At 35.9% G+C, this 26082-nt stretch overlaps 1 protein-coding gene across 9 annotated transcripts in view; it reads left to right on the top strand.

Annotated features, from left to right (window-relative positions):
• The window catches only part of ESRRG (estrogen related receptor gamma), a 389483-nt gene that overhangs the window by 312509 nt on the left and 50892 nt on the right, over positions 1–26082 (top strand). For all 9 annotated transcript variants that reach the window (XM_075147084.1, XM_075147090.1, XM_075147089.1 and 6 more), the window contains one exon: positions 23025–23135. In XM_075147084.1, coding sequence (XP_075003185.1) covers positions 23025–23135 — 111 coding nt within the window. The remainder of the gene's footprint in view (positions 1–23024; positions 23136–26082) is intronic.

The raw sequence follows: 26082 nt of genomic DNA, 5'->3' as shown, positions 1-26082 counted from the left end.
AGTGAGTGCGGGCCACTAAATCATTTTTTTCAGTCTGACCCAAAGTCAGCTACTGGCCTTGAGAGGGTTCTGTTTGCTTATCCTGGAGTTTACTGCATGATACAAAGTGATTAAGATAGCCAGCAAAATCTTTTATAAACACAAACCAAAGAAAAAGGGATTGGACTAGACAGACAACATCCTAGATTTACTGTTCAAGTTTATTTCAGTTAACGACAAAATTTGTTTTGCATTGTTTCGCAATGTCATCTACTTTCTGCTAATCTTCTATTTAAAACAGTGCTTTTTTTTCCCCCCAGAAGATAGGGCTGCCTGCTCTGTTCTGATAGGAAAGATTTTTTTCCCTTCAAGTGTTCCAGTCTTTGCTCAAGAGTTATCATAACACTAAGCACTTAGTGGCCTTAGGTCAAAATTTTTGATGGAGCACTACAACTCTGTTTAGGTTTTCTTTAATGCCTATGTGCTTGTTAAGGACCATTTCAAAGTCCATTACTGTGAATGAATGGTAGAAATTGTAGGTGTCTTATCCAACAGATGTTTCCTTGTAGGTGTTGTTTAACTGTGCTGTCCAACAAGACATTAAATACTCTGAGCTACCTTTAGCTGCAGAGGGAAACAGGAGTGCTTGCGACGTTAAAAAGAGGAATTCTCAAATGGAGAAGGGTGGAAGAGTTTCTGTGGTGGAGCAGAAAGTCACATGGAAATGGAAATTATTCTGGACTGTAGTTGCTTTCCTTTCGTGATGTACCTTTCCACGATAAAAGAAGAGAGACAGTAATAATCTAACTTGGGTTAAGCTTGAAATATTTTTCTTTTAAAAATTTAAATCTTAGGGAGCACATGAGTTCGGTTTTCCTTTCCCTTTAAACAGGGACAAACAGCAGCAACCAAATGTGAACTCTGGCAGACATGAAAGTTGAGTTTGTACATACTCATAACAATGTTAACTAAAGAGATGGTAACCACAGGCTTTTAAAATGTCCAAAATAGTGTTTGAAAGATGGTTAGTTTGAGACAGAGCAGAACAAATGTTGATTTACAATTTCATTTGCAGTTACATCATCGTGATGTAATGAATCACAGTGATGTAACAGCCTCAGGTGAATAGAGTATAGCATGTTAATCCAAAATGGCAGCTGTGTGGTATAAATATTCATGGGCAAAGCTAACTGGTTTTGAGCTACATGAAGCAAGTACCTCTTCTAGGAGTACCTCTTTTCTGCAATAAGAGAAGGTCCCGAAGTCCCTCCACATGATTAAGATCAGTCACTTGTTATCAATTAGTCAATTGCAATTAGTTACTACTAACGGTTTTTGTATCCAGCCCACATTATAGACCCTACATGCTAATAGGAACAGATTAATGGCTCAGCCAGGGAGGCCAGAGGCCCCAGTTCTTAATAATATAATTTATTATTAAGAATAGTAGGTTTATGGTAGTGTTACGTAGATGCTATGAGAGTATGAAGGGGACCTGCTGAATCTCAGTAACGTACTCCTGCGCCTTTGAAGTTAATAGGCTTTTAAAACTGCTGTAAGTAGCAGAAGCAAGATCAGGCCAATGCTGTGCCATGAACTTGCTTTAAAATCCATCCTGTGTACACCCCTTTTTAATGGTAACGGGTTTAATGGTATTGGTTTCAATATGCAGTGTATTTTGATATGCAGAAGCTGTTTCTCATAGGATATATTTACAGAACTTCTTAAAATTGCTCAAATTTTAAGTTATGTTTTAAATGTTCACATTGAGAAAACATTTGTTGTTGTTCCTGCATGTCTTTTAATTTTGCTGCTTGATTTGGTTATAACAATGGCTGCTTTTCTCCCAGCTCTATGAAACGTTCGCAGAGTTGTGGTCCCTCCCACAGTCAGAGCCACTTCAGACTCTTACGCTCGTAAGAGAGTCAGGTTCCTGAGAACGTCTCGAGCGTTTACATAAAGTTTTTTCCTAGCCAGGCTATTTCCAGGACTTTGCGGCATTTGATACTCATGAATATCAAATAGCTTGTGGTGGGGAAAGGCACCAGGGAGCATGAAGATGGGATCGAGGCAAAAAGATGGCAAGAATTGCCTACTTGGATGTGTAGAGAAGGACCCATTTGTCAAGCTAAACATGTGTGGCATGGTTACTATACAGCGCTTTGCTACTTCCTGGAGGCAGTTTCTAACAGCTGGCTTGGCTACTGGCTGTGGTTTCAGAAGTTGGTTCTTTTGAACCTAATCAAACCATCTCGCAAACCCCCTTTCCTATTTATGTTGTAGGAAGCCCATCTCCGTCCAGCTTCCTTTTCATGTTTTCTTCAGTGTTCAGTCCTGGCTAGCTTCATATTTTCTTGTAAGATTTTGTAGTATATTTGGACACAACTATTTCTAATCCTTCCTTTCTCCAAGAAGTTTCTTAGAGGGAAGGTTGCATTGCACTTTTCTTATGTAAAAATATGTTAACAGAAATCTCCTATAATTTTGGCATGGAGATTCTGCCCTCCAATCATTATTTGCAGTTTCTGGGTAACCTTCAGCGTTTGCCTTAGGACAGTGTTAAAAAAGTCAAGACTCCATGACAAACTTACTCACATTAAAAGTCTTTCCAGTCGGGAAAGGCTGTTTTGTTTCCCTCTGCTGTGTTATTTACTCTGTTTTCAAACTGTGCCATTAAAACTCTTCAACAATGGGGAATTTGCTATATAGAACAGCCCAAAACGTACGATGTACAGCAGTGGACAGCAATATTGGGCCTCTGAAGATGATGAATCTAGAAATAGTTAATAGCAATGGTAATAAGGTGGTAAGAGTAGACTTCCAATGTCTTGAAGAATGATACCACGTAGAGAGCACATTGAGGGAAACCTCCGTATCTAAAACTCCTCAAGGATTTTTGCAAAATGACCATTCCTGGCTCCCACATATCTTTCCTTTAAACTCATGCTTCTGGTAAGTTTTAGCTGCAGACATCTGCATCTGTATCAGTTGGGCCTTCATCTTGAGCTGAACAAGATGTTGTACTTCTTTGATACATTCCTGACGTGGACAGATTAGTAATAGGAGACCAGCAAATAATTTTTATTTGAGTGGATTTTGAACCAGATGTTATATGGTAAGAATACCTGTGCCCTGAGCTACTGCTCACTTAGTTCTCCACTTGGCCAACTACAGCTGACATGGAAGCAAAGTATTTTAAGAGGTGGATAGTGAATTTGCTTTGTTCCTAAGGACACATTTTATGTAAGCTTTTAAAAACGAATTTTTGTAGCAGCTAGGTAGTAAGTAGCTGTCTGGTGAAACAAATTTCATGTATAAAATCTAACAGTGGGGGAAGTCTTTGTAAAAGTGTGTTTTTCTTTCACGTCTCCTTATTGTGCAGCAAACAGTGCTAGGAATTGGATGTTCACACAATACTGAGGATGTCACTGGATGAAACATGTCAATTCAGGTTTGGCCCAAGTCATTCTGTACACAGATGCAAATAATTGCCACTGATGGCAAAAAAATTTTAACTTATTTGCTGTTTGGATAAGGAAGCTGAAGCTTCCTTTTGAACTGAGTGCACTGGGATGGGATAACCATCTGTCCTGTAAGTGAGATGCTCAGCTATGTGTGGCTATTGATAGTAACATGGGTTACTGGCTAGCAGTGTTATCTAAGCAGTCGCCAAAGGTTTAAGAGTACACAAATAAAAATGACTTAAAATGACCATTTTTAAGGGACTTCTGAAACTTTTAAAGAAAAAGCAGGGTTTGTGAGTGCAATAGTCCTGCTTCAAGTTTCTTATTTCAAGCTAAGCTTACCAGTTTAATTTTAATCCCTTTCAAATGCCTTGGTCATGCTTTGAAGATAGAAAACCGCCCCCTCAAGCTCTGAATCTGAGCAATGGCCCTTTTTGTTTCCACAGGCCGAAAATAAAGTGTTCGCATGAGCTCATTTACAGAGAGTAGAGTTGGCGGCCTTATCAGGAGAGGAGAAAGGAGCTCTGAAGATGAAAAGCTATCGCTGTGACAGAAGTCTTTATTAGGTTGGGCAGTAATGGAACGTGGTGTACACAGGATAAAGTGACGGCTACCTAGAGCATTTAGGGAAAACCAGAAGAGTAATAATGTTTTATGTTGTTCTTAGACTGGCTTCTTTGGTGATCCCTCCGGCCTAGGGATGTTTGGAGTGAAAAAGGGGACTATGTAAACAGCATACTGTCCCAACTTTGCTTGGTGTTTGAGCCTCTGCTGATCACAAAAAAGAGTGAGTCAGAAAAAAGAAAAGTAAAGGTGAGTCATTAGGTAGTTTTATAATTACTCAGCATTCCCTGTTGTGCCAGCCCTGTACCATAGAGCTTGCTAGGAGACAGACTTCGATAGAAAATCCCTTCATCCAGTTTCACACGTATGTCAAATCCCATTTACAACAAATACTTCTGTTGTTGAAATTCAGGTTTCTCAGGATAATTTTTTTAATATAATAAAGATGCTAAATGTATAATTACATTAAGATAATACTTTAGTATTTTTATATATAATCTGTATAAAATATAATTAGCACGAGAGTAAAACATTTGATTTTTCAGCTTGCTCCAATGAGTTACTACTTTTGCATTCAAGGTGAGGTGACACCTTTCTATCAATTTCCACAAAAAAACTATATTGTTGTTGCAAGTTTTATTTGTAGTGGTTAAAAAGACTTTGTACAACAAATAACTGATCACTCAAGCCCATTGAAGTTAGTGGAATTTTTGTCATTCATTTTTCTTTCTGTGGATTGGGACTGTAACATGTGATATGTACTGTGTGACCAGCAGATATGCCCTCTGGTGCCTTCTTACCTTATAGTGAGCAAGACTATGAATTTCCCAAAGCTCATCTCAAGTCTTTGCCAAGGATATGTGGAACATCCTGTTTAGCGTAGTGGGCAGTAGCATTGCATGGACCTGTATCCTACAAGTGTTATTTAGCCCACCTTGTGCTCCTGTTCACTAGGAGTGAGAGGGGTAGAATTGCAGTTACGACTGATGCCTGCAAAAAACACTGCATGCCTGGGAAACAGCTTGTTACTTGCGTGTACATTCATAGTTGTATATCCTTACATCCATGAACAGAGGAAGAATTCCTTGAAAGCCCCTTCACTCAGCAGCTGCTGATTGCAGTTTGGAAATAGTCTATAACTGGGGCTAGTCATCCTTTTAAGACTTATTCCTGTGACTTCAAAATGCTATGTTAATACTGTTTCAAGGACTTAAGGAGTTTTAACTGGTGCAGATGTCTTTGTTGGCTCTTTGTGCATTTATTTTACCAATGTTAACCAACTGATCTGAATTTGGCCTGATGGGCTTTTTCATGCGGAAGGCACTTTTTGTTCCAGCTGAATTCAGTGGCAAAACTTCTGCTGACTTTAATGGGAATATGACTGGAACTTTCTGTCATCATATAAAAGATCAGCTTTATATTGATAATAAACAGTATAAGTCCACTAATCTTCCCCCTGTCATTGACAACCTGGATGGTTTTTTGTTGTTGTTTTTACTTCAGAATTTTTCCTGTTCATTTGTTAGATTTCCATCTTCATTAAGGATTCTGTCTTCTTGCTAGCCCGGGATTAAAGTCACAGCAACATTTTGTAGGTAGCAATGTCTTCACAACCCAAACCCTTTAAAACTAGTGGTACTTTAACTGAAAGAAAAAAAATGGATAGCTAATTGTTTCTGTGGTTCTTATAAATTTCACAGCTGCTATGAAATTCAAATAGAGACCTGCATTGCTTTTATAGGTGTCTCTGCCCCTCAGTAAAAACAAAAAGGCTTTACTTCAAGTTTTGAATTGCCTTCTTTAATGCCTTTAAACAATAGACCCATTTCTTCATTTAATTAAAACAGTAAAAGTTGTGCCTCAACCATACAGATTGACAGAGGACTGTAATTGATTTGGCTCATTTCTTTTTTTTTATCACAATTAACAATAAAACACAGTGCATTTTGCTGGAGAAGTAACCAAGAAAAAAACAATGAAAAAGAAAGATAAATGGCAGTAATACTACTTACATTAATTAGGAGGGTATGTTGAATATTATTCATGCTGAAAAAAGTCTGCACTTGGGATTTTAGTGGCATGGGAGTTTTGGTTGGAGTTTTCTCTGAGTAAGGACTGCAGGCATTTGTTTGTCAAGAAAACTGTATAAAATCACCTGATTTTAATAGCAGATCTTTATGCAGTGGAGCATACCACTGATCTTTAAGCATATCCTCAGGTAAACTGCTCCTTAATGAAGAATAAAGTGTGATGGAAAACCTTCTCTTGAAAGATAGACTTACCCATTTTTTTCATGGGCTGAGTTAAGATCCCTGTTTGGGTGGGAAAAAAGCACCAATTTTCATTGATCCTACATCCAAATTAAATTTTTCAAGTTTTGTTAACAGTTGTACATCAGAACTGAAAGGTAGGGAGGACACATCCACAAACCAGCTGACTTTTTTAAATGAAGATTTGCATCTTTACAATAGTTTTGTTCCTTTGCAATGCTTACTTTCTTGCAAAACAGTATTTAGTCTGGTTCCTCACATTAATAATGTAAATTGAAACTTCAAGAGCTTCTCTGTCTGTTTAGTATAATATCCAGCACTTGAAATCCCAGTCTGTTTAGTTCACTGTGACAATTGCCAACTGTGTGGAGTTTTGACAAGGATTGTATATCTTAGTGGTACGGTGTAGTCCATGGCTTAAGAAATGTAAAATGTAGAGTGCATTTCTTTATGTTAAGATAAAAAGTGCGTTCCTCAGAGCAGAAGCAATAGAATAGAATGGGACAAATAAAAAACGAGCATATGAAAAGCTTTTTTACTCTGCCTTACACATGTATGTAACTAGGAGGAGAATTTCCCCATCTTTTAATTAGATCATTTTAAAAATGAAGAAGTCCATGTAGAGGATTTTTAACTGTATTTTAATGCTGTTTTGTGGAAATGGCTTAGAATAAAAAAATGGACCACACCATTCTGGGTGTAGGGAGGGTACCAATCAAAATCACAGAACTCTGGCTCTGAATTTATTTGAACTTTAGGAAGCTTTTGATGTGGAATTTGAGTAATCTTTGGTCTGTGGAAGTTGTACTAAAATGCACTCTGAATGTGAAAAGGACTGGACAAAGATAAGATTCTCAATTTAAATTTTGCAGTATATTCTCATTTTTGCTTTTTGCTTATAATCTTAATTTAAAGGTCCAGTTATCACTAAAACTCTGCTGGGTTGATGTATTTAGGGTATCTGGCCAAGTTTCCTATTGATCTAGTGCTTAACTGCAAGTTAACCTAGTTTCAAGAAGTATGTAAGTGCCATCACTGAGAGAACAACAGACCCCACACAAACTTCGCACAAAGTAGAGAAGTTTACTATACTTCCACTCTTTGTGGAGAGTTTGAAAAGAAGATCACTGAGCAATCTAAAAGGAAAGGCACAAGCTGGAGAGAATAATAAAGAGGTATCAATCCACTGTACCACACCATCTCTGACACAATGGCATGACAAGTCGAAAATAACTTAACTCTGTAAAATGGGGAAAAGGCAGTAAAAAATGAATTGTGTTACAGTTTCTAAAACCTGCCTCAATTCAAGAAACAAATGCTCCTGAGTGTCGCCAAGGTGTACGATGTTCACATAAATCTCCCATGTCAGCAAACGGGAAACATGTAAAACCTTAGGAAACAGCATCAGAAAATATCAGATTTGCTAAGACCATTGAGATCACTGATTAAAAAAGGTCCCGGATTCAATCCCAAAGGCCTTCCTCACGGGATCCATCCTCAGTGCTGTCTGTTTTGATTTTCTCCAATAAACGATATGGCTGACTATTCCCAGAAAACATATTGATGTTTCCTATAACTGACTCACAATTTTGCTGGATATAAACATACTTATAGGTGTGTTCTTCAATGGTCAATTCCTTTCTTTTCTGCAGGTTAACTAAGTTAAGGCTTCGAGGAAAAATGTTGACTCAGTTTCCTTTGAAAATACAGGCAAGATCTTATTCCTGTTATGTCATTATAGTAATGCAATAAGCAGTGCTCTCTTGTTCAGAACTCTCTGCATGTTTTTATACTATTCTTCTGAATATATCTAGTCCAGATTAAAATTAGTAGAAAAAAAATGGAACATCTGAAAATGAACCCAAATTTGACCTCGGGATCAAAATACCTTCTGGAACAAACAAAGCACATTGCAGAGGGAGGTTCTGATCCAAAGAGAACGTAGTAAGGTCAAAGAGAGGGACAAGAGGAAGAGGAAGAAACAGGCTTGTTTTGCTTAAAGGACAATCCTAGATATAATTTTGGATCTTATGGGAGTAATCTGGAGGTCCGGGGGTGGGCAAAATCTAAACACTGAAAACTGAACCACACAGAAACTTTATTTGCCAACAGCTCTCAAGACCTTTACTTCGTGTTCGGTTTCCTGTATTGAAGGGATTACCTATGTAAGGCAGGATAAAAGAATGAGTAAGGAATTTCGACTCTTAGCTTTTATTAATCATTAAGCAATGCAGTGTAATTTATTCGAGTTACACTGTGATGTGCAAAGCACACGCAACCTTTGGTGATTGTTCTCTCAAGAGTTCCTGCTGGAGAATGAGAGTGTACTCATGGCAGCACGTTATGGATCGTGTCATCTCCTTCTCCTTTAAGCCTATGTCTGTTTTCCTGATCACAGAGGTGACAGCAATTACATTTTTTCATGGGGAACTCACAGGACCCAGGGAACTCATCTATGTTCAAGAACAAATTGACTGCCCTTTGTATCCAGTTAGGAAGTTAGAACTCAAATATATGTGCATCTGTTTCTTTTGTGCTTTCTTTGGTCAGATCAAGAAGAATGGATTAGTAATAAAAAGAAATTCTATGTATCTTTCCGTTAGATTATAGTTTCATAATCTGACTTTCAAAGGAACTGAAGAAGCCTTAAAACTAAATGATGATTATGCTAAGAGCATTTCTGATACTCGTGGCAATAGTGTCAAGTAAATATTTTTCAGGTGTTTTATTTCCACTTTGCACGAATATTTTAAGCTGTGATTGTCCTCTCTTGACCTAAGAATTTTAATGTATTTAATATCATAGAAAATGTATATAAATGTTTCAAGTAAAATCTTATGTGAACTAGCCTATAAACTTTGACTATATAGACAGGAAAAATATAAAAAAAACCAGAAAGTGAATTTAAAATTGCAGAACAATGTTAGGAAAACTTCTGTTGAAATTATTGCTTCTGAAGGCAAAAGAACAGTATTCTTAATAATTGAAAATTATTAATGTTTCAATCAAAAAAAAGAAAAAAAAAAGAACAGCTAAAAGAATCCCCTGTTCAAATATGACAAGAGGAACATATACAGTAATAGGTGAAAGGGCACTACGTGTTTCATGGAAGGGGACATTGGAAAAGGTGTTTCATAATATATCCAAGGCCTTTTTTGCTAAAAATTCTGGGTTTCTAATGAAGATGAAATACAATTAAATTATTACTGAATTTTATGGTGAACTGGTATGGTAAGTCTCTTCTCATCATACTGTCAGTTGTAGATGTAGATGCAGATGTTGTAATGGATGTCACAAACACAATAACACAATTTTGGATTGACTTGTATGTACACTTCATGGGTAAGTTGCTCAAAAACTATCTTTGTGAGAGGATTATACACATTTGTTTGTTTTGTGGGTGCTAAGTATAAATATCCTGAAATACCTCTCTAGGTTTCTGTTTGTGGGTTTGTTCAATTAGGTTATTTTGTACATAACCTGTCATCTTTTTACCCAGTTAATTCTGCTCTTGTTTTAGCCTTAATGTCTTTTAAACTGGATGTCACAGTCCATAGGAATGAAATCCAGGTAGAAATGTATACTTATATGTTTAAAAGAAAGAAGAAAGAAAGAATGAGTCCAATGTATGTGTTTTAATGGGGGGAAGAGAACTTTGGGAGAGAAATAGGACAGAAAGCAGAAAACTTTGAAAGGAACACAATATTTGGAAAAAATACAAAGTCCATGAAAGTAAATTGTTTGCTCTTCCTGCCCTTAGAAGTAACTCTGGAGAAATGTACAAACTGAGTAGAATTATGCTAGATTCGCAATGCATTGAGTGAGAAGACCTTGGTCTCCTGTTTGGTAAATATTCTTTTTATGGACCCTAGAAAAATAAAATATGCGTGTGTTTAACATTGCACACGGTGAATATTCCCACTGAGATCTGCATTCAGAAGGGTAAGCATGTGCCAATTTAAATAGACTGTGCTTGTCAGGAATTACTGACTTAAAACTAAATTTTTTTTTTTTTAAATTTTGCATCTGTTAAAGTTGTATATGAAAATAATTTGTGGGGATGAGGAAATTTTATGCTTTATTTCCTCTTTTAAATAATGTTTATGTAATTTTGTCGCCCAATTACTTGTATTAACATACACTTTGTACGGTTTTTCTTCATAGCAGTTGCCATTACAATTTAAACAAAAATATTCTCCTCAAACAAACATATTTTATATAAAGGCATTTTTAACAGGGAGGAGTTGTTTCTTGTGGAAAAGAATAATTCTCAAGACAGCAATTGTTGACCCTTTTTCCTCTTTCTTTTTGTTTTGTTTTGTTCATTTAGTCTGGCTAAAATTACATACATATTCATGTATTTTAATAAGAACAAAGCATTACTCTTGGATATTTTCCATAAATTTGTTCTCATAAGCAATTTGATAGACATCTACTATAACTATAATGGGGGAAGTTTGCAGTAAATCAGTCTGCCTGGTTTAGAAAACTAGAATTTATTAACCCATTTCCCAAAGGCCCAACATTACCTATGAGATTAGAAGAAATTTGTCACTCTTTTCTGTTTTAGAGCAGGGGCATTTTATAATCGGAGTATATTGTCTAATTGTTTCAAAATTTTTTGTGTTTTATTAAAGTCAAATCAATTTACCTCGTAGCATTAATTGTGTGTAACATTATGGAGAGTCAAAAAGGCTGGAAAACACTGAGCACATTACAATTATGTTTTTCAGCTGGGATTTTCTGCATTAACTCTGATCCACTCCTAGTGCTAACTATGAGAGAATAGTCGATATGCAGGCTAACCATTATGCTTTTGTACGGAAAGCTTCTAGCAGTATTATCGATAAAGTGGTATCACTAATAAACTTTCCATTAATTGCTCAAGTATTACCTCGAGATGAGATGCAGAGGCCACAAACGGGATAACCTGTCACTCCAGCGTGCTAGGCAGTATGTCAGGTTATGAGGCTAGCAGGATATATGAATTAATGTATAAATCTGTTACACTCTGGGCATGAATGAAGTGTTAAATATGTTAAGGAGAATACTTAAAATTCAAAATGAAGAGTTACTTAGATTTTTTTCATTTATGTCCACAGAACTTTGCCTGTACCTGTTAACTCCTTGTGTTTCATTTTCTTTTCCATTGCTTTACCAAGGCGAAACACAGAATACACACACTTGTTATAGGAATTGTAAAAATTTGATCTGGTATTCTTTTCAGGCTTTAGTTGGTAAAGCCAGATATTATCTTAGGATTTTGTAAATATATATATACAGGAATATTTCAGTCCTTTTTGTGTTAAGGGAAAAGAAGTGAACATTAGAAGATTAAAAAAATAGCACGCATTTTTTAATCTTATGATGTTTCACCAAATCTGATACTTTTATATACTGTATAGATCTGCCCATATAATTCAATTGAAGGACTGGAGTCTTCTCTTATAAAATTAAACAATTTAAAAATTTTATTCCCTATTTTGCTCCTCACTTAACCTTATCATCAGAATTTGATTAATTAATTTTGGTTTTTTTCTGCTCAGTTTCACTTTCTGATTCTCATGTACGCACAATTCTTTGATACTGGTGTTCATGGAATAACAGGGGAAAGGTTGTATAAAGACAAAGGAAAAGGCATTTTTAGAACACTCGTTTCAATAATGTTACGTAAATATACAAATATCTATTTAAATATGTAAAGGCTTTAATTGAGTTGACAGCATCCTTTCAGCCAGGTCTTCCACTGACACCTGCAGTATCCTCAATACTCTGGAAAATGTTGGGGCAAATGTTTGTACACTCTGATACTTTGTATGAAATACAAATACTTATTTCTTGAGAAGAGTTCTGTGGATGCATTGTGAGCCTCAATAAAGGCCATTTCTAAAATCCCTTCCTGGCAAGGCCATTTTTGAGTTGAAAATCAGGTGATTTTTAATCAAACACACACTGAGATTTTAATGCTACAACATTTTGATTTTATGCACCAGTTTAGTCTGTGACTTTGAACACTTCTTATATATGTAAGAATGTATGTGCAGACAGAAATGAGGAGCTATGGTAAAGAACGACTCTCCTAGAAATACCCTATCGTAATACCCTCATTTCCCTCTGCTTTCAGAAACTTTGCAGGCAGATTCTTAATTCTGAACTAAAAATTAGTTTGCTGTATTTAGGCTCTGAGTAAACATTTGAAATTAATATTAAGGACACGTCAATTACATTCCTTAATACCAGGGGGTGGGGGAGGCAGAAGAAAGTTTCAGGTTAATTATAGCACATTGTAGATGAAAATATTCTGTACTAATGCTCTTGCAGGACTTCCTGAAGCTATTACTGTCATGACCAAAAATCATAGAACACTATTTGTAAAGGATTTGTCTAACTAATTTATTTTTCTCTTGATTACTGAATACAATTTTGTGAGTAAATTATTGGGGTTTTTTACAGATTCTACCTTTATACTCATCATTAGATACACTACTACCCAACTTTTTTTGAGGAAGAAACAAATACTTTCTTCCCGACTGCTTTTTTCCCAGCGTTCATTAAGCTGCACGCATTGGAATGCTTTTACCTGCCACCTCCAGAAACCATAATATATGCAGAGAACGTATGTCCCTTCTTTGTTTCCACCTTTCAACACAATGTTACAAGATAACACTAATAGGAAGCAATTCCACCACACTGACATTTTACATTATTTTCTTTATTTTACTCTGCTGGGTCTTGATTTGATGCCCATCTAGCCACTTAATTCTGAAGTTTTAGTTTTGTTGTTAAACAGTCATCACTTTAACCCACTGCAAATAGTGAAGCAAAAGAACTTAAATTTATTCTTCTGCATAAACTCTGAGATTTTCAGGCAGGAGCAACACTGCACAGGAAGATGCCATGGTGTGGTATGTCAGTACCTTCCAGTCTGAACATATTAACCTAGATCACTGTTTTTTTCCTACCTAAGTAGCAGATAGATTCCCCTTTTTAAAGTAAGCAACTGCTCAGAGAAGTCAGAAAGGGAGTTGAAACCAGGAATTTCAAATTCTTCACAGTCATAAAATGTGGCCATCTGTACTATGAACTCGTATAAGCCACTGTTGAACTTTACTCTTGTAGCAGGTAGAATTTTAAGAAACAGAAAGTTACAGTATGTGGACAGGAAGAGCAAAGTACAGAAAAGTCATGTCGTTTGCCAAAGACACCTGAAACTAGTAATATAAGATCTTCTTTTATCTTGAAGTTGAATTATCTTGTAATTGTACTGCAAGAGGACTCTGACACCCCAAATTGAAACCCTGTTGTGTAACTCCTATCTAATCCTGAAAAAAATTTGCAAACAAAATAACAATACAAAAGACAAAATGCTCGTATTTTGGCTGCAAAAGTAAAGCCAAAATGTAAGAATATCTGTCACATTTTCCAACCCTACATTTTCATATGAAGTTGATACTTAGGTTTAGAAGTACCCCGGATTTTTTAGCATCAGGCTGGCATGCACTCATTAAATTACTTTAGATATTCTAGTTTCCAGCACAGTCTTCTGTATAGGTAAAATTGGTGAAGTATACTTAGACTATAAATCATGAAAAAATACAATGCTCCTAAAAATGTGTTAGCCCCAACCAGAGGCGTAATGGTGTAATCTTCTTGGGCTGTTTTCCCATTGTGCCACCTGGCCCAGATTTTGCAGTGCCATAAAACAGCACGCAGAAGAAAGAGGGAATAAGTTCAGAATTCTGCCGTACCTTCTGAGGAGGCTTGAAGGATGAAGTGTAACATTGATGAGGTTCCACAAATCATTATCTTACTCTTTAAAAGAATAAAAAAAGCAGGGAAGAATTGCATAGTGCTTCACCAGTAAAAGTGTAGTTCGTAATTACTCAATACATAAATATGAGAAAGATTGCAGAGGTAGTTAGTATTGTTATGGGTGTGCTAAGAGAAAAGACAGTGTCAAAATGGTGTTTCCATGAATCGCCTTGGAAACATCCAAAATTCTGTGAGAACACATATCTTTGCACTAAGGCCAATTTAGATTCAACCGGCAATATAAAGCCACCTTAACTGAAAAGGTAAGTGTCTCTTTGCCAGATGAGTGCAATTTGGAAACTAAATTTTGCTCGTCTTACTCTTGTACAGTTCAGCACAGACTGGCTACTCCTTGAAGAAGGTGAGAAAGATTTTGTCCCAAAGGAAAAAAAAAAAAGAGAAGAGGATAATAAAACAGAAAAGAAAAAAAAAACAAACTTAGGGAACATGTTTGTTAGGGTAAAGAACTTTTAATATTTCAGTGAATTGTACATCTGTTTTAAAGCTCTAGTTTGATGAGAGTGATCTTTTAGTTTTCTCTGGTTCTGTTCCAGCAAAATGAAATCACTTTGTCTAGATAGAAATCCTAATTCTAAGCAACCTATTTCTTGGTCCCAGTAGGACCGATATGACTTTATATAGCTGTTTCAACTCACATTATTAAGAACTTTTCTGTGACTTCTGGATCTCAGATTAATTCCAGAATCCCACATCATCCAAGTCACTAACTGAAATATTGTGAAACTGCACATGAAGAGGGTATTGAGATCTTGATTCATGCTACTGGTACTTCACAGTCCGATTATTATAACGCATTTCATTTCGATCTTCCCATCTCTCTTGAGAGTCGCCAGCAAATGGTCCAGAACTTCAGTTAGGCTTCTTTTCTATTAGAGTTGTCACTAGCATAGCTCTTGAATTCTTTATAAGCTTTGGTGATGTGATCTAGAATAAAGGCCTGCTTTTGACCTTCGGGCATTGGTATGACCTTGCTTAAACTTACTTTTTGACCTTTCTGTCTCCTGGTGTTCCATGTCCTCTCCTTGGATCATCAGCCAAGCTGACTTTCCTAGTCTCTGCTTGTCACCTTAAAGTAATGGTTACAGGTGTATTGATGCAGTAATGACTTTACAGCCCAGCAAGCTCCACTTCATTAAATAGGTTGTAATTTGAACTCTGAAACAAGATAGCATCTTGTGTAACTATATTTAAATAAATTAAGGTAAAAACTGTAGTAGTTAGTTAGTGATAGATTGCCTTTATTTATTCTTATACTTTGTCCCAGGACGTTGTATGTATAATTAAAAAAATAAGGCATATACTGTTATATAGTATGGTTATGATATATAAGCACATTGACATGAAATTTAATGGTGTAATTAGCAACAGTATTTTCTGTGTTACTCAAAAAAGCTTTTGCAGTATTTTACACTGCTTCCTAATTATTAGTATATTAGTAATCCAGGTGATATGGAGAGAAGTATTATGTGAATGGTAACTGTTTAATTTCAGAAACATCACGGCTTTATACATTCACAGTCTTAATTCTGCATCACTTTTCCTTCACAGTTTACAAATATGCACATTTGGAAAAGTGAAGGAAAAGAAGTGGACGTTTTGTGTTTAATGGCCTCATTTCAGTCTCTCTAAAATCAGCAGAAGTCTAGCATAATTCTCATGCAGTTCTGGTGTATTACAGTCAGAAAAGGTAAAATTTAGGCACTAGGAACTGAGTGCATAGAATGTATCTCTGCCAGAAAGAAACAGATTTTTTTTTATAAGTTCTTATGTGAAATGTAAAAGGTATTCTTTTGTAATATTTGAGAACTAATATAATGGGTATTGCATGTTTAATGCAACAAAGTAGCTGTCCTGTTTTTCTTTTTTCTTTTTTTTCTTTCTTTCTGCACATTCACCTCTTCTTGAACAGAAATAAAAGGTTCAAGGCTTGTCAGCATCAGTTTATAGATAGCTGTTTAAAAATAATGAGATATTGGGTATTGTAAGGCTCAGGGCTGTCTTGCCAGACTCATTTATTTTCATTCACCTTTTGTCAGAATTGCAGACAGAAGACATTCAATTAAAACTTGTCACCTGTTGCGTGTGACCTAATTTGTATTTGTGAGTGTCACAGATTAGGATATTTAGTTTCATATGGAACCATTAAAAAATGTAAAGCAACGGTAGTACTCTTAAACATTTTATGCCACATTTTCTTCATGTGAATATCTTTGTTTATGGACCATTCTGCAATGGAAATCACTTGCGCTAAGAAATAATAGAATTTATTTACACAAAATGTCATTTGCATGGGAAAACTAAGTGGATTTTATGCAAGTTCTTTTATGTTTTAATGCATAAATGACAGTGCACAAAAATTCAGCATGTAGATGATTAGTTCATGCAAAGTTAATGTTCCTTTCAAGAGAGGTTGAGTACTGAGCTGTGTAAGTAACACATTTATCAGTTCTTTTGTCAAACTGAAAAAAATACCCAACTCTGGGCTTTAACCAAAGACTTTTTTTTTTCCATTCCTTTGCCAAAATCCAGCCTTCTCATCCCCTCCTCCCAGGACAAAAATGGATTTTCCAAAATGTTGCTTACATTTGGTTGCCTAGAAACATTTTTAATTATTAAACAAAAATCTGAAATGCAACATTGGTTTGAAACACTTGTTTTACAAAAGCAATATTTTTCTCTTTTGATTTTTTAACCTGGAAAAAATTACTAAATATTTTAATTGGCCCAATACTTTTTTTTTTTTAAATAATAAACTGTTTGTTGCAAATCTTTGTCAGAGGAACAGATAAATTAAGCAACTTATTCATAGTCACAGAGCAAGTTGGATATTAAAATAATAAAAACACTGTTTTGTCTTTCAGTCCATTATATGGGCAGGTTCATGAACTAAATTGTTTTATAGGCATCTCTTGAGGACAGCCAATTTTATCCCATATTAACAAATACTTTTTGGTACTGACTGAATGTAAAGTAGGAGGATGATTTTTAGACTTCCTATGCTACACTAAATAATGTGTTTAATAGAGCAGATAGCTATCAGAAGACAAAACACTAAAGCCTTCCCCTGCTAATTGTTAATTCAGCTGTAGATCAGGAAAGCTTTAATGTGAGTCATAGCTTTTATCTTCTTTGATGGCTTAGGACTCTGTTTTCAAAATATTACCTGCCTAATGGACACATATTTTACATCTCTAGCTGAATTTTCACCTGCACATGGTATTATCCAAATACTTTATAAACTGATTTCAGAAGCTCTCTGGCATCCTTATAATTCAGCACATAAAACAAATATGCAGATCCAGAAAAAAAGATAGCTCACATTATCCTTTTTCTTCATGCTGTGTTACTTCCTGCATGATTCTACTATATTGAGAGAGGTCTTTTGTGGTTTAAAGTGCAAGTATTTTTTCTACTACAAATCTTTCAGACTGTAGGATTAAGGCACTGGCCTCACATTTCTCTAATCCTAAACTATAGAGATTACTGAATTGTCTAAAGAGTAACTAAATGACCATGCATTCTTATCTCTAAATACATTCTGTCTGTGTTCATGGTGGAAAAATCAACTGGTTATCCTGTTCTATGTGAATAAATGCAAAACCCAGAGTTTATAATGTTCACCCAAGCTTACCCAGCAATCTTACAAATAAGCACAGTATGTTCAAGTGAACTGGAACACTCTGTCAAGATGTTGTCCCAGAGGAGAACCACATCAGAACCTACCATTAAAATTCTTTTTGCTCTTTCCAGTTTTGCTGTTAATCTGTTTTTTTGCCTCTGCTACTGATGTTCCTCTAAAGCTCAGCAAGATGAAGTTATGCAGGTATCCATTCTTACTGGTCTCACTGTACAATTTAAGACAATGCTGGGAATCTTACAGACATCTGTATAAAATGGGTCGTTACCCAATTACATATCTCAAAAAATGAGATGGGAATACATTTAGTACATATCGAGTGCTGTGGTAGAGGTGGAGCTTGCCGGAACAGTGTCAGTGTAGAACATTATCTGCTTGCCATAGGTCTTTCATGTAGGGAGGACGGAAGGCGAACAAAATTTGAAATTTCTGTAGGAAGTGAAAAGTGCGGGTTTGGTTCTGACCTCAGACCTGTTCTTTACTGATGTACTGGCAGATGGAGAAGGAGTTTTGATTTATTCAGATATTAGTTCATATTTAAGTGAATAAGATTTATTTTTTCCAAAATAAAAAGCTCTCCCTGGTTATAAGTAATAAGCAAATTCTTACAGGCAGTCCTGGTATTGATAGGTCTTGGTTTGAAGGATTGGGCAAATGCCTTTGAAGTTAGCCTGAGGATTTCCTGTGGGTATAGAGCTTTGTGGAAAGGACAAGAATGTTTGTGGGACAAGTGGATAAATGAACACTGGAGAATTGTAGCCAAGGTAAGAAGGAGGGGATGGAAAAGAAGAAAGGTAGATTATAAAGGAGTAAATAGTATACTTTGGATATGGCTTGGATATGTATGGAAAAATAGATGACATGGTTAAATAGGATGATCATCCTGAGGACTTAAATTGCAAAAAGAATGATATATTGGGGTAAGGGCAATCTTTTTGATTATATAGCACCAGTCACAGTGGGTACCTGTCCCACATGAGGCATTCAAAGCAGTGTGAGAAAAGGACTGCAGAATAGGAATAATAATTTGCAACTGTTGGTGAGGGAGGAACAGATGAGGAAAGACAGAGATAATGGAGAGTTGAGGTTTGCCTATGTTAAGTTTGTTTAGATCGAAGTACCTGGTGGGTAGCTCATTGTGTACATCAGCTCTAGTCTTCAGTTATTTCTGTGCAAGACTATGTGGACACTTTCACTTTAGAGTAAATGCCCAATATAATTTTGTTGTGTGTTGATGAGCATTTTATAGAAATCATGCAAAGATTGTGTGAGGAACCAGGCGGTGAACCTTTTTTGTAGAAGCTTGTATAGTAACTCTGAGACCATTTTTTTTTCCTTAAGGCCAGCTGGAGAAATTTTTATGTTGTATTAGTATGTGTAATTGCCTTCTTTTAAAAAAGTAGCAATTGCATTGATTTACATAGTTTCCATCTCTCCAGATATTACAGTTCTAGTCTAATCCTTATCTTCTGAGCTTTGTAAATCATGTCAAAATGTGTGACTACTCATCACTCCTGAACAGATCAGTTCATGAGTTGTGCCTGTCCTAAGATGGAAAGTGAACGTGTTGCACTTGACTATTGAAAGTAACTGGTATCATAAGTGGTAGCAGGCCTGTTCTTTCTGTTGGTACCCTGTGGTCATCCCTGTTTTTCTCATTTGGGCTTTTGTTTTTGTTTTTCTGTTGAAGAATTTTAAAATGAGACTCAATGTTGGGGAATGCGGAGAATCAACTTGCTTGTCTTCAGTGGAGCTTTGTTCAGTGACATTAATGGATGTTTTGACCCTAAAAAACTGTAATGATAATATGTACAATGCAATTCCTTCAGAGATGTGCCATGAGTTTATAAAGGTGGGGTGGATATCTTTCTTTTTACTTTATGGTTGAGGACTGATAGGGTGTGTGAACGGAGAGGCTGACGACTCTGGCAAGCCACATGCACAGCAGAGCTGATGCAGTGGTCTACTTACCTTCTCCCTGTTCGCTAGCTAGATGCCACAATATCCTCTTTAATAGTCTGAGTACAGAGTATGTGTTGAATTATAGCAGTTACCTCTGTGATCGAGATGTTAAGCTGCTCCCCCCCCAAGTGAGGATCTTAGTGGACAAAATTGTTTTTCTTTCTTTCCTTTGTTTTTCTAACAAAGAAGGCATCAGCTGTGACTGTCTTGAGAGCAGATAAATATCTTTATGTAATGAATTCTCTCATACGAACTAAAGGAGTTACAGGGGAAAATCTATGCATATACACAGGAATCTCTGGATGTCAGTTTGCTACCTGCCAAACTCCCAACAAGTTTTTATGGAATATCAGATGGGTATACTTTCTTAAGTAGTGTCTTGCATTGTGTTTGCTTCTATAAAGACTCTTTGGAAGTAAAATACCACTTAGGGTGTGTTAGGTTAGCAGAAATTGATTCAAAGATAGCTACTTCGTAATGGTACTATGAGCGAGGAAAACTTAGGAGCTAAAATGATGGTAAACTCCATATCAGTTTTAATGAAAGGGTTATAAACCTCTAATTTATATTCTGTTGGTATTACGTTATCAAAAATGTTTTCACATTAGAATTGGAATCAGTTATATTATAGATTTAGATAATTTTAAAATGTGCAATACCATTACTCCCCAGTTATTTAGAATTATAATTTTTTCATTTTAAAAAAAGAAAATTGCTATATTTCTGGGTATAGCTATGTATAATAGGTGAGTACATGGATCTATGTATAATTTTGCTATTGTGACATTCATCTCTATTTCCTTCCATTGAGTGTGTGAATGGCTTGAATGTGTATCTTGGCAAATGCAAAGGAGGTAAAAAAATTGTTCATCTTGGTAGATTTATATTATTTTAATTTAAGCTTCAGTTCCATTACTTTTTGATTAAACATACTTCTATCTGATGCTATCCATCTTTTATCACTATGAAATCTGCTCCCAAGCAGAAAGAAGGATGGCATCTGAATTATGCAGAAATCATTTTCTATCTATTTTTCTTCAAATGCTAGGCAGCCTTTTTCATGATCCCACCAATATCGCATGTGGCTTGTTCTAATCCTCTGCCTAATTGTGAATATTCAACTGTCAGACCTTGGTCTTTTGCCGTTGTTTTTATGGCAGTGTATTGTCTCGGATGTCATTTGCTTCAGGTGTCGCTTAAACTTCCGATTTGAGGGTGGAGTACACTGAGTTATCATTAGCTCTGAAAAGCTTTTGACTATCAATTTTTAAAGTGGTCTTGTAGTTCATGCATTTCTATGTATAACTTTAAAAACAAACAAAAAATAACCACGCTTTGTTGACTGAATCACTGATGAATTTTATCAAATAGCTTAGACCACAAATCAGTCACAGGTTTGGCAGTGATATAGGTAAATACCATAAATAAGATTTCATTTGTAATTATACACTGACCTGTTCGGATATATGGTTGATTAGTTTTATTATTTATATAATGTCATTCACAAAAGTATAACTGGTAACATACAATAAGAAATGTACTTCTTGAGTTTGGGGGAGTGAAATACACAGTCTTCTGCATTAAACTGAATGGAATTTCACTGTTAAATACAGGTGATCATTACCCACTTTCCTGGGGAACAAAAAGTAGTGAGCACTGTTGCATACAATTCACTGTGTTATAGTTTCAGTCATTGGTTGTGACCTTAAGCCAAGTATCTCCTGTGTTACTAACCTTTATGGATATCAACAGTTCATCTGGGTGAATGAGAACCCCATGCATGCAAAGCCTTCCAGGCCAGCAGAAGAGTACAGACTTGGATCTGTAAATTGCCATCTTCCTTGGTTCAGCTAGTGAGTGTTCTGGTGTTTCATGCCAGCTTGGAGAGTAGAACAGGAAAAGAGAAAAAGCAAGAAATATGAAAGAAGAAGAAACAAAAACAAAACGACAAGAGTTGGCCTTGGATTTCTGGCTATTTGGCGAAATGGCTTTTCTTCACCAAAACCCAGTCAATCATCTTTGGATGAAAGAGGACTGACAGATGTTTCCTTCTAATGAGACTGTGCTACCAGTGCAGGTTCCTGGGCAGTACGTAAACTCTGTGCTGTATTCTTCTTGCTGTGCACATAAACTGTAGCTTCTTTGGTGGTGGCTTCTCTTCAGTCCAGAAGCCAGTTCTGGAGGTATTTCCTGCAAGGGAGAGAACGGGGAGATGGGAAGTAGCAGAGCAGGGCACAATAATGGCAATAAAAAAGATGAATAGAGGGGGAGACCTAAAATAGACAATGAAAAGAAAAGTGAGAAAGTGAGCTGCACTTTATTACATCACTCACAGGGATCATTGATATGTAATGTGTCCTTGCATTCTTGTCTAGTTAAATCCATGTCATCAGGGACAAATGTTGTGCTTGGTATTACTTGTCCTGTTCCCCTGCACATGTGCCGAGTTTTTCAACTTCAGTGTTATGTTACTACTTGGTTATATTGACATTCGTCCTTGTTGTCCGGAAATCTGCCTGGGTGACTCAGAAGAAAATAAAAATACTTAATTATTTTATAGGACTTACCATCTTTTTTTTTTCCCCTCCTTTTTTAATTTTCTCTATGAGAGCAGTTGTAGCTTGTTTCAGGAAAGTAAACTCCTATATATCCGTACAAAACAGGTAGCAGAATGTTTTATTGAAGCAATGAACATTTTGGAGGTAGAACACAAATGTTAATTCATCATTGATGACATCTAAATGAACACCCATACAATTTCTTTCAAACCCTCATGAACCATTTCGGGTCTTTAAGCCACATATATGTTCATATTTTACTAAGGATACTTGCTTTGTATCCTCTGGCCACATTAATCCATGTTAATGAAAAGCACTGGTTTTGACTATCTAAACTGTATATAGCACCCATTGTTTCTAAAGTTCTAATTCTCTGTACTTCTCTACTCATAATGTTAACCTTGTATATCCATGGTGTTTATTACAACTTTGAACTTCTGCTTCTGGCAAAGACGACTTAAGATCAGACTGTTTCAAATGGAAACTAAACTTGTTAGCTGTTTTCAATAATATGTAAAAATGAACAAATGGTTTTAAACGAACAGGAAATTATGCTGTATATTTAGTCTTGCATGTGTGAAAATCTAAACAGCTTGCAAATACTTGTAGTGCTGCTTTCTCTTGCTTTCTAAAATGAATCTTTTGCATGTAAACATGTATTTTAAATAAATATTGGAAGGCAGGAGATAGAAGATTATTACCTGAGAGGCATCTTGATAATGTATTTAGTTATGTTTGCTTATTTTTCCCAATGTAGGTGTCCGCCTAGACAGAGTACGTGGAGGTCGCCAGAAGTACAAGCGCAGAATAGATGCAGAGAATAGCCCATACCTGAACCCTCAGCTAGTTCAGCCAGCAAAAAAGCCATGTGAGTACACCAGATATACAAAATTTCTCTTTGAATACAAGGTATTGACTCCTAGCCCTGTTTGCTAAGCTCCTTCTGACTGGGACAAAGGTTTGGTCAGAAGATGTTACCATGAACGCTATATCCATTTAGCTGTTAACATATTTTGTTTTAAATGCTCATCTTTCTCAAGGTGAGTTGAACAAAGAATATTTTTACAGGTGGAAGTGTATAAAAGCATGGTTTATGCAGTGCAAATTTTACATTTACAGGTTATCTTTATTTTCAGTGGTACATAAAATGGTTCATACTGTGATCATTAGTTCATTGAAGCTGCTAGTTTCAGATTCCACAAGAAAGTGATTTTTGTAGTTTTCACTAACTAAACGAGTGACTGCTCAACCTCCCAATGAAAATACATTAAGAGCCTCATTAATTTATACCTATAGATTAATACACTACCTAGCATTAGATTAAAACAGCAATATGCCACACTAATAACAAGCATAGATTGGTAGTTTGGGCTCTAGTACCCTTATGGATTTTTTTGCTTTGTTTTGTTATGTTTTAATAATGTCCTTGATTGTATCTCGCCAGGCTGAAATTGAGAGAGAGAGAGAGAGCTGATCATCTCATTGCTAAAATACAAGTTCCATCCTCTTTGCGATTAACTAAAAATAGTTAGGGGTTTTGCTTTGCAGCTTATATAAACTCAAGCAGTGACTGTACTAATTCCATGAAGTAAATTTAATAGCATTATAGCTGTAGTGCAAGAGGCTAGTGTATTACCCTGCAAAGGCACCCACACTGTATCAAGTGTTGTAAACTCTTCCGAATTCAAATGAGAATACACATGTCCAGTTGCTCCTGCCGAGAAGGTTAATTTGCTCCTAAAATAGAGAAATAAGCCAGAGAAATAAGGAGGCTAAACTCCTTCTTGTCTCCTATTTGCCTCTGCCTTTATGCTTCTGACAACACACGTCAGTTTTAGGCTCCTGGAAATACCTGGCTGTATGGAAAATGGAATTTGTTTCCATTCGTGTTCCCCAGTAGGGGACAGTGCTGTGTACAATACGTTTGAGCATATGGGGATCTGGAGAGCAAATAAACAGTCTTTGATCTGTAAGTGAAAGGGCATTTTAGCTGTGTCAAAGAAAAAACAGCCAGTTTTACATAAAATTAAGGCTTAAGTGAACATATGGCATAGTTTCCTTTTGCCTTTCCAAAAAACATTATGCTGATTATATTCCTTCAATTGTCCAATCTGGCATCTTCTACTCAGCCTCCATAAGCTGTCCCACCGTTCTGTAAATACAATCTAGGGCTGCACTAAGCAGATTTTGCACATTATAATAAAAACTTTCTGATAATACAATAAAATTTAATAAACTCTAATGCTTAATTTCATTAGAGGTTTAGTTTTCCTGGGTGCACAGATTGTCAGTTTTTCATTTACTTGATATTGTCATTGAGTAGAAATGTTGATAGCCTAGCATACCAAAAAAGCCAAGACCAAACAGGCAAAAAAAAAAAAAGCCCTTTAATATGAACAGAGGTTAACACTGTTGTACTGAAACACAGGAATCTCTGTGTAAACCCAAGATTACTGCAAAGTAGTGCACTACATAACCTTTAAGATGATAACTACACCAATTTCTGTAAGCTCCATTTGTCTGAGATGAACTAACCCCATTATAAATCATCACTCATTATCTAAGTGGCTCCCTTCATTTTCCTTAGCTTGTCCAATTACAAACATTTTTGTAACAAACATTTTATAAAACTTAACTTTCAAATCCTGTCAGATAAGTGTCAAGATTGAAACAGTTGGATCGGTTTTGTGTGGAAGTAGCCTGGGAGATTTTCTGGACCCTGACTGATAGTTTGTGCATGACAAAGGCACAGGAATGAAAATTGGGTTCTATTGATTCTAATTAGGAAAACATTACATAAGATTTACCTAGAAACAGTGCTCATGGCTATTCAATTTCCTGAGTGATGGAGCTCTCTGAGTACATTCAAAATTTTCCTATGGTCTATACTAATGCACGCTCCAATACAGGTAGCTTTTTCCCCCTATAGGGAAAGAACAGGTGTTTGGAGGATCTTTCCTACACCTACTTCTGGTCTCTATTGTATTTTCCAGCTTCACCATGGAATCTAATGGCCTGCCTGTAGATCTTGTTGATTGCAAAAATAAAAAGAATTTGAGATTTTGCGAATCCTGACTCAAAATATACAATATTCCTGAATGATCTACAAAAAGCCATTGGTGAGGAACCTAATAAAAAAATGAAAGAGGTTCTTTGGCCATTTCTTCTCTTTGCAGGGAAAAAAACCAGAACTTGGGGATGTGAGTGCTTCTTCATTCATTTATCACTGGTTAAAAAACCACAAAGTTGAAGTCCCTTAGCTACATGTGTTTTGATACTAAGAAACTCTAATTTATTTATCCTACTTTTCAATACATTAAAAATATTGGAAGTTGGGAAGAAGCAATGTTATCTTTTCTCACTTAAAGAGATGATGTTTTCTATGTGAAATTAAACAGGATATGAAAAGACTGTTTAAAAAATAAAAAAAATTATGTGCAAAGGTTGTTTGCCAATATAAGTTAAAACTACCATCTGTCATCTTTAAATAAGAATAGAATTCCTCATTAATCAGTTTGATAATCAGTAGAATATTGAGATCAAGAATTACTCAGTTGGCATGGTTCCTATAGTTCATATAAAGCGTGAATATATCCCCTTGTAATAAAACATGCTTGATGTGATGGTTTCCAGTTGGCTCTTGCACTTATTTTATGAAGGGCTGACATATATCACAGCTTCTGACACACAAATTTGGAATAAGGCAAAAATTGTAGAGACAGTAGATCAGAATTGAGGAGTCTGTGTCACAAAAGAGCAGTAAAGTATCAGAAATCTGAATAAAGTGAGTATTTTATGGAAATCCATCCATAATG

This window comes from Calonectris borealis, chromosome 3, assembly GCF_964195595.1.
Source record: "Calonectris borealis chromosome 3, bCalBor7.hap1.2, whole genome shotgun sequence".
In the NCBI taxonomy this organism is placed as follows: domain Eukaryota; kingdom Metazoa; phylum Chordata; class Aves; order Procellariiformes; family Procellariidae; genus Calonectris; species Calonectris borealis.
The sequence above is the reverse complement of the archived record's forward strand: the minus strand, read 5'-3'. Positions and strand labels throughout refer to the sequence as shown.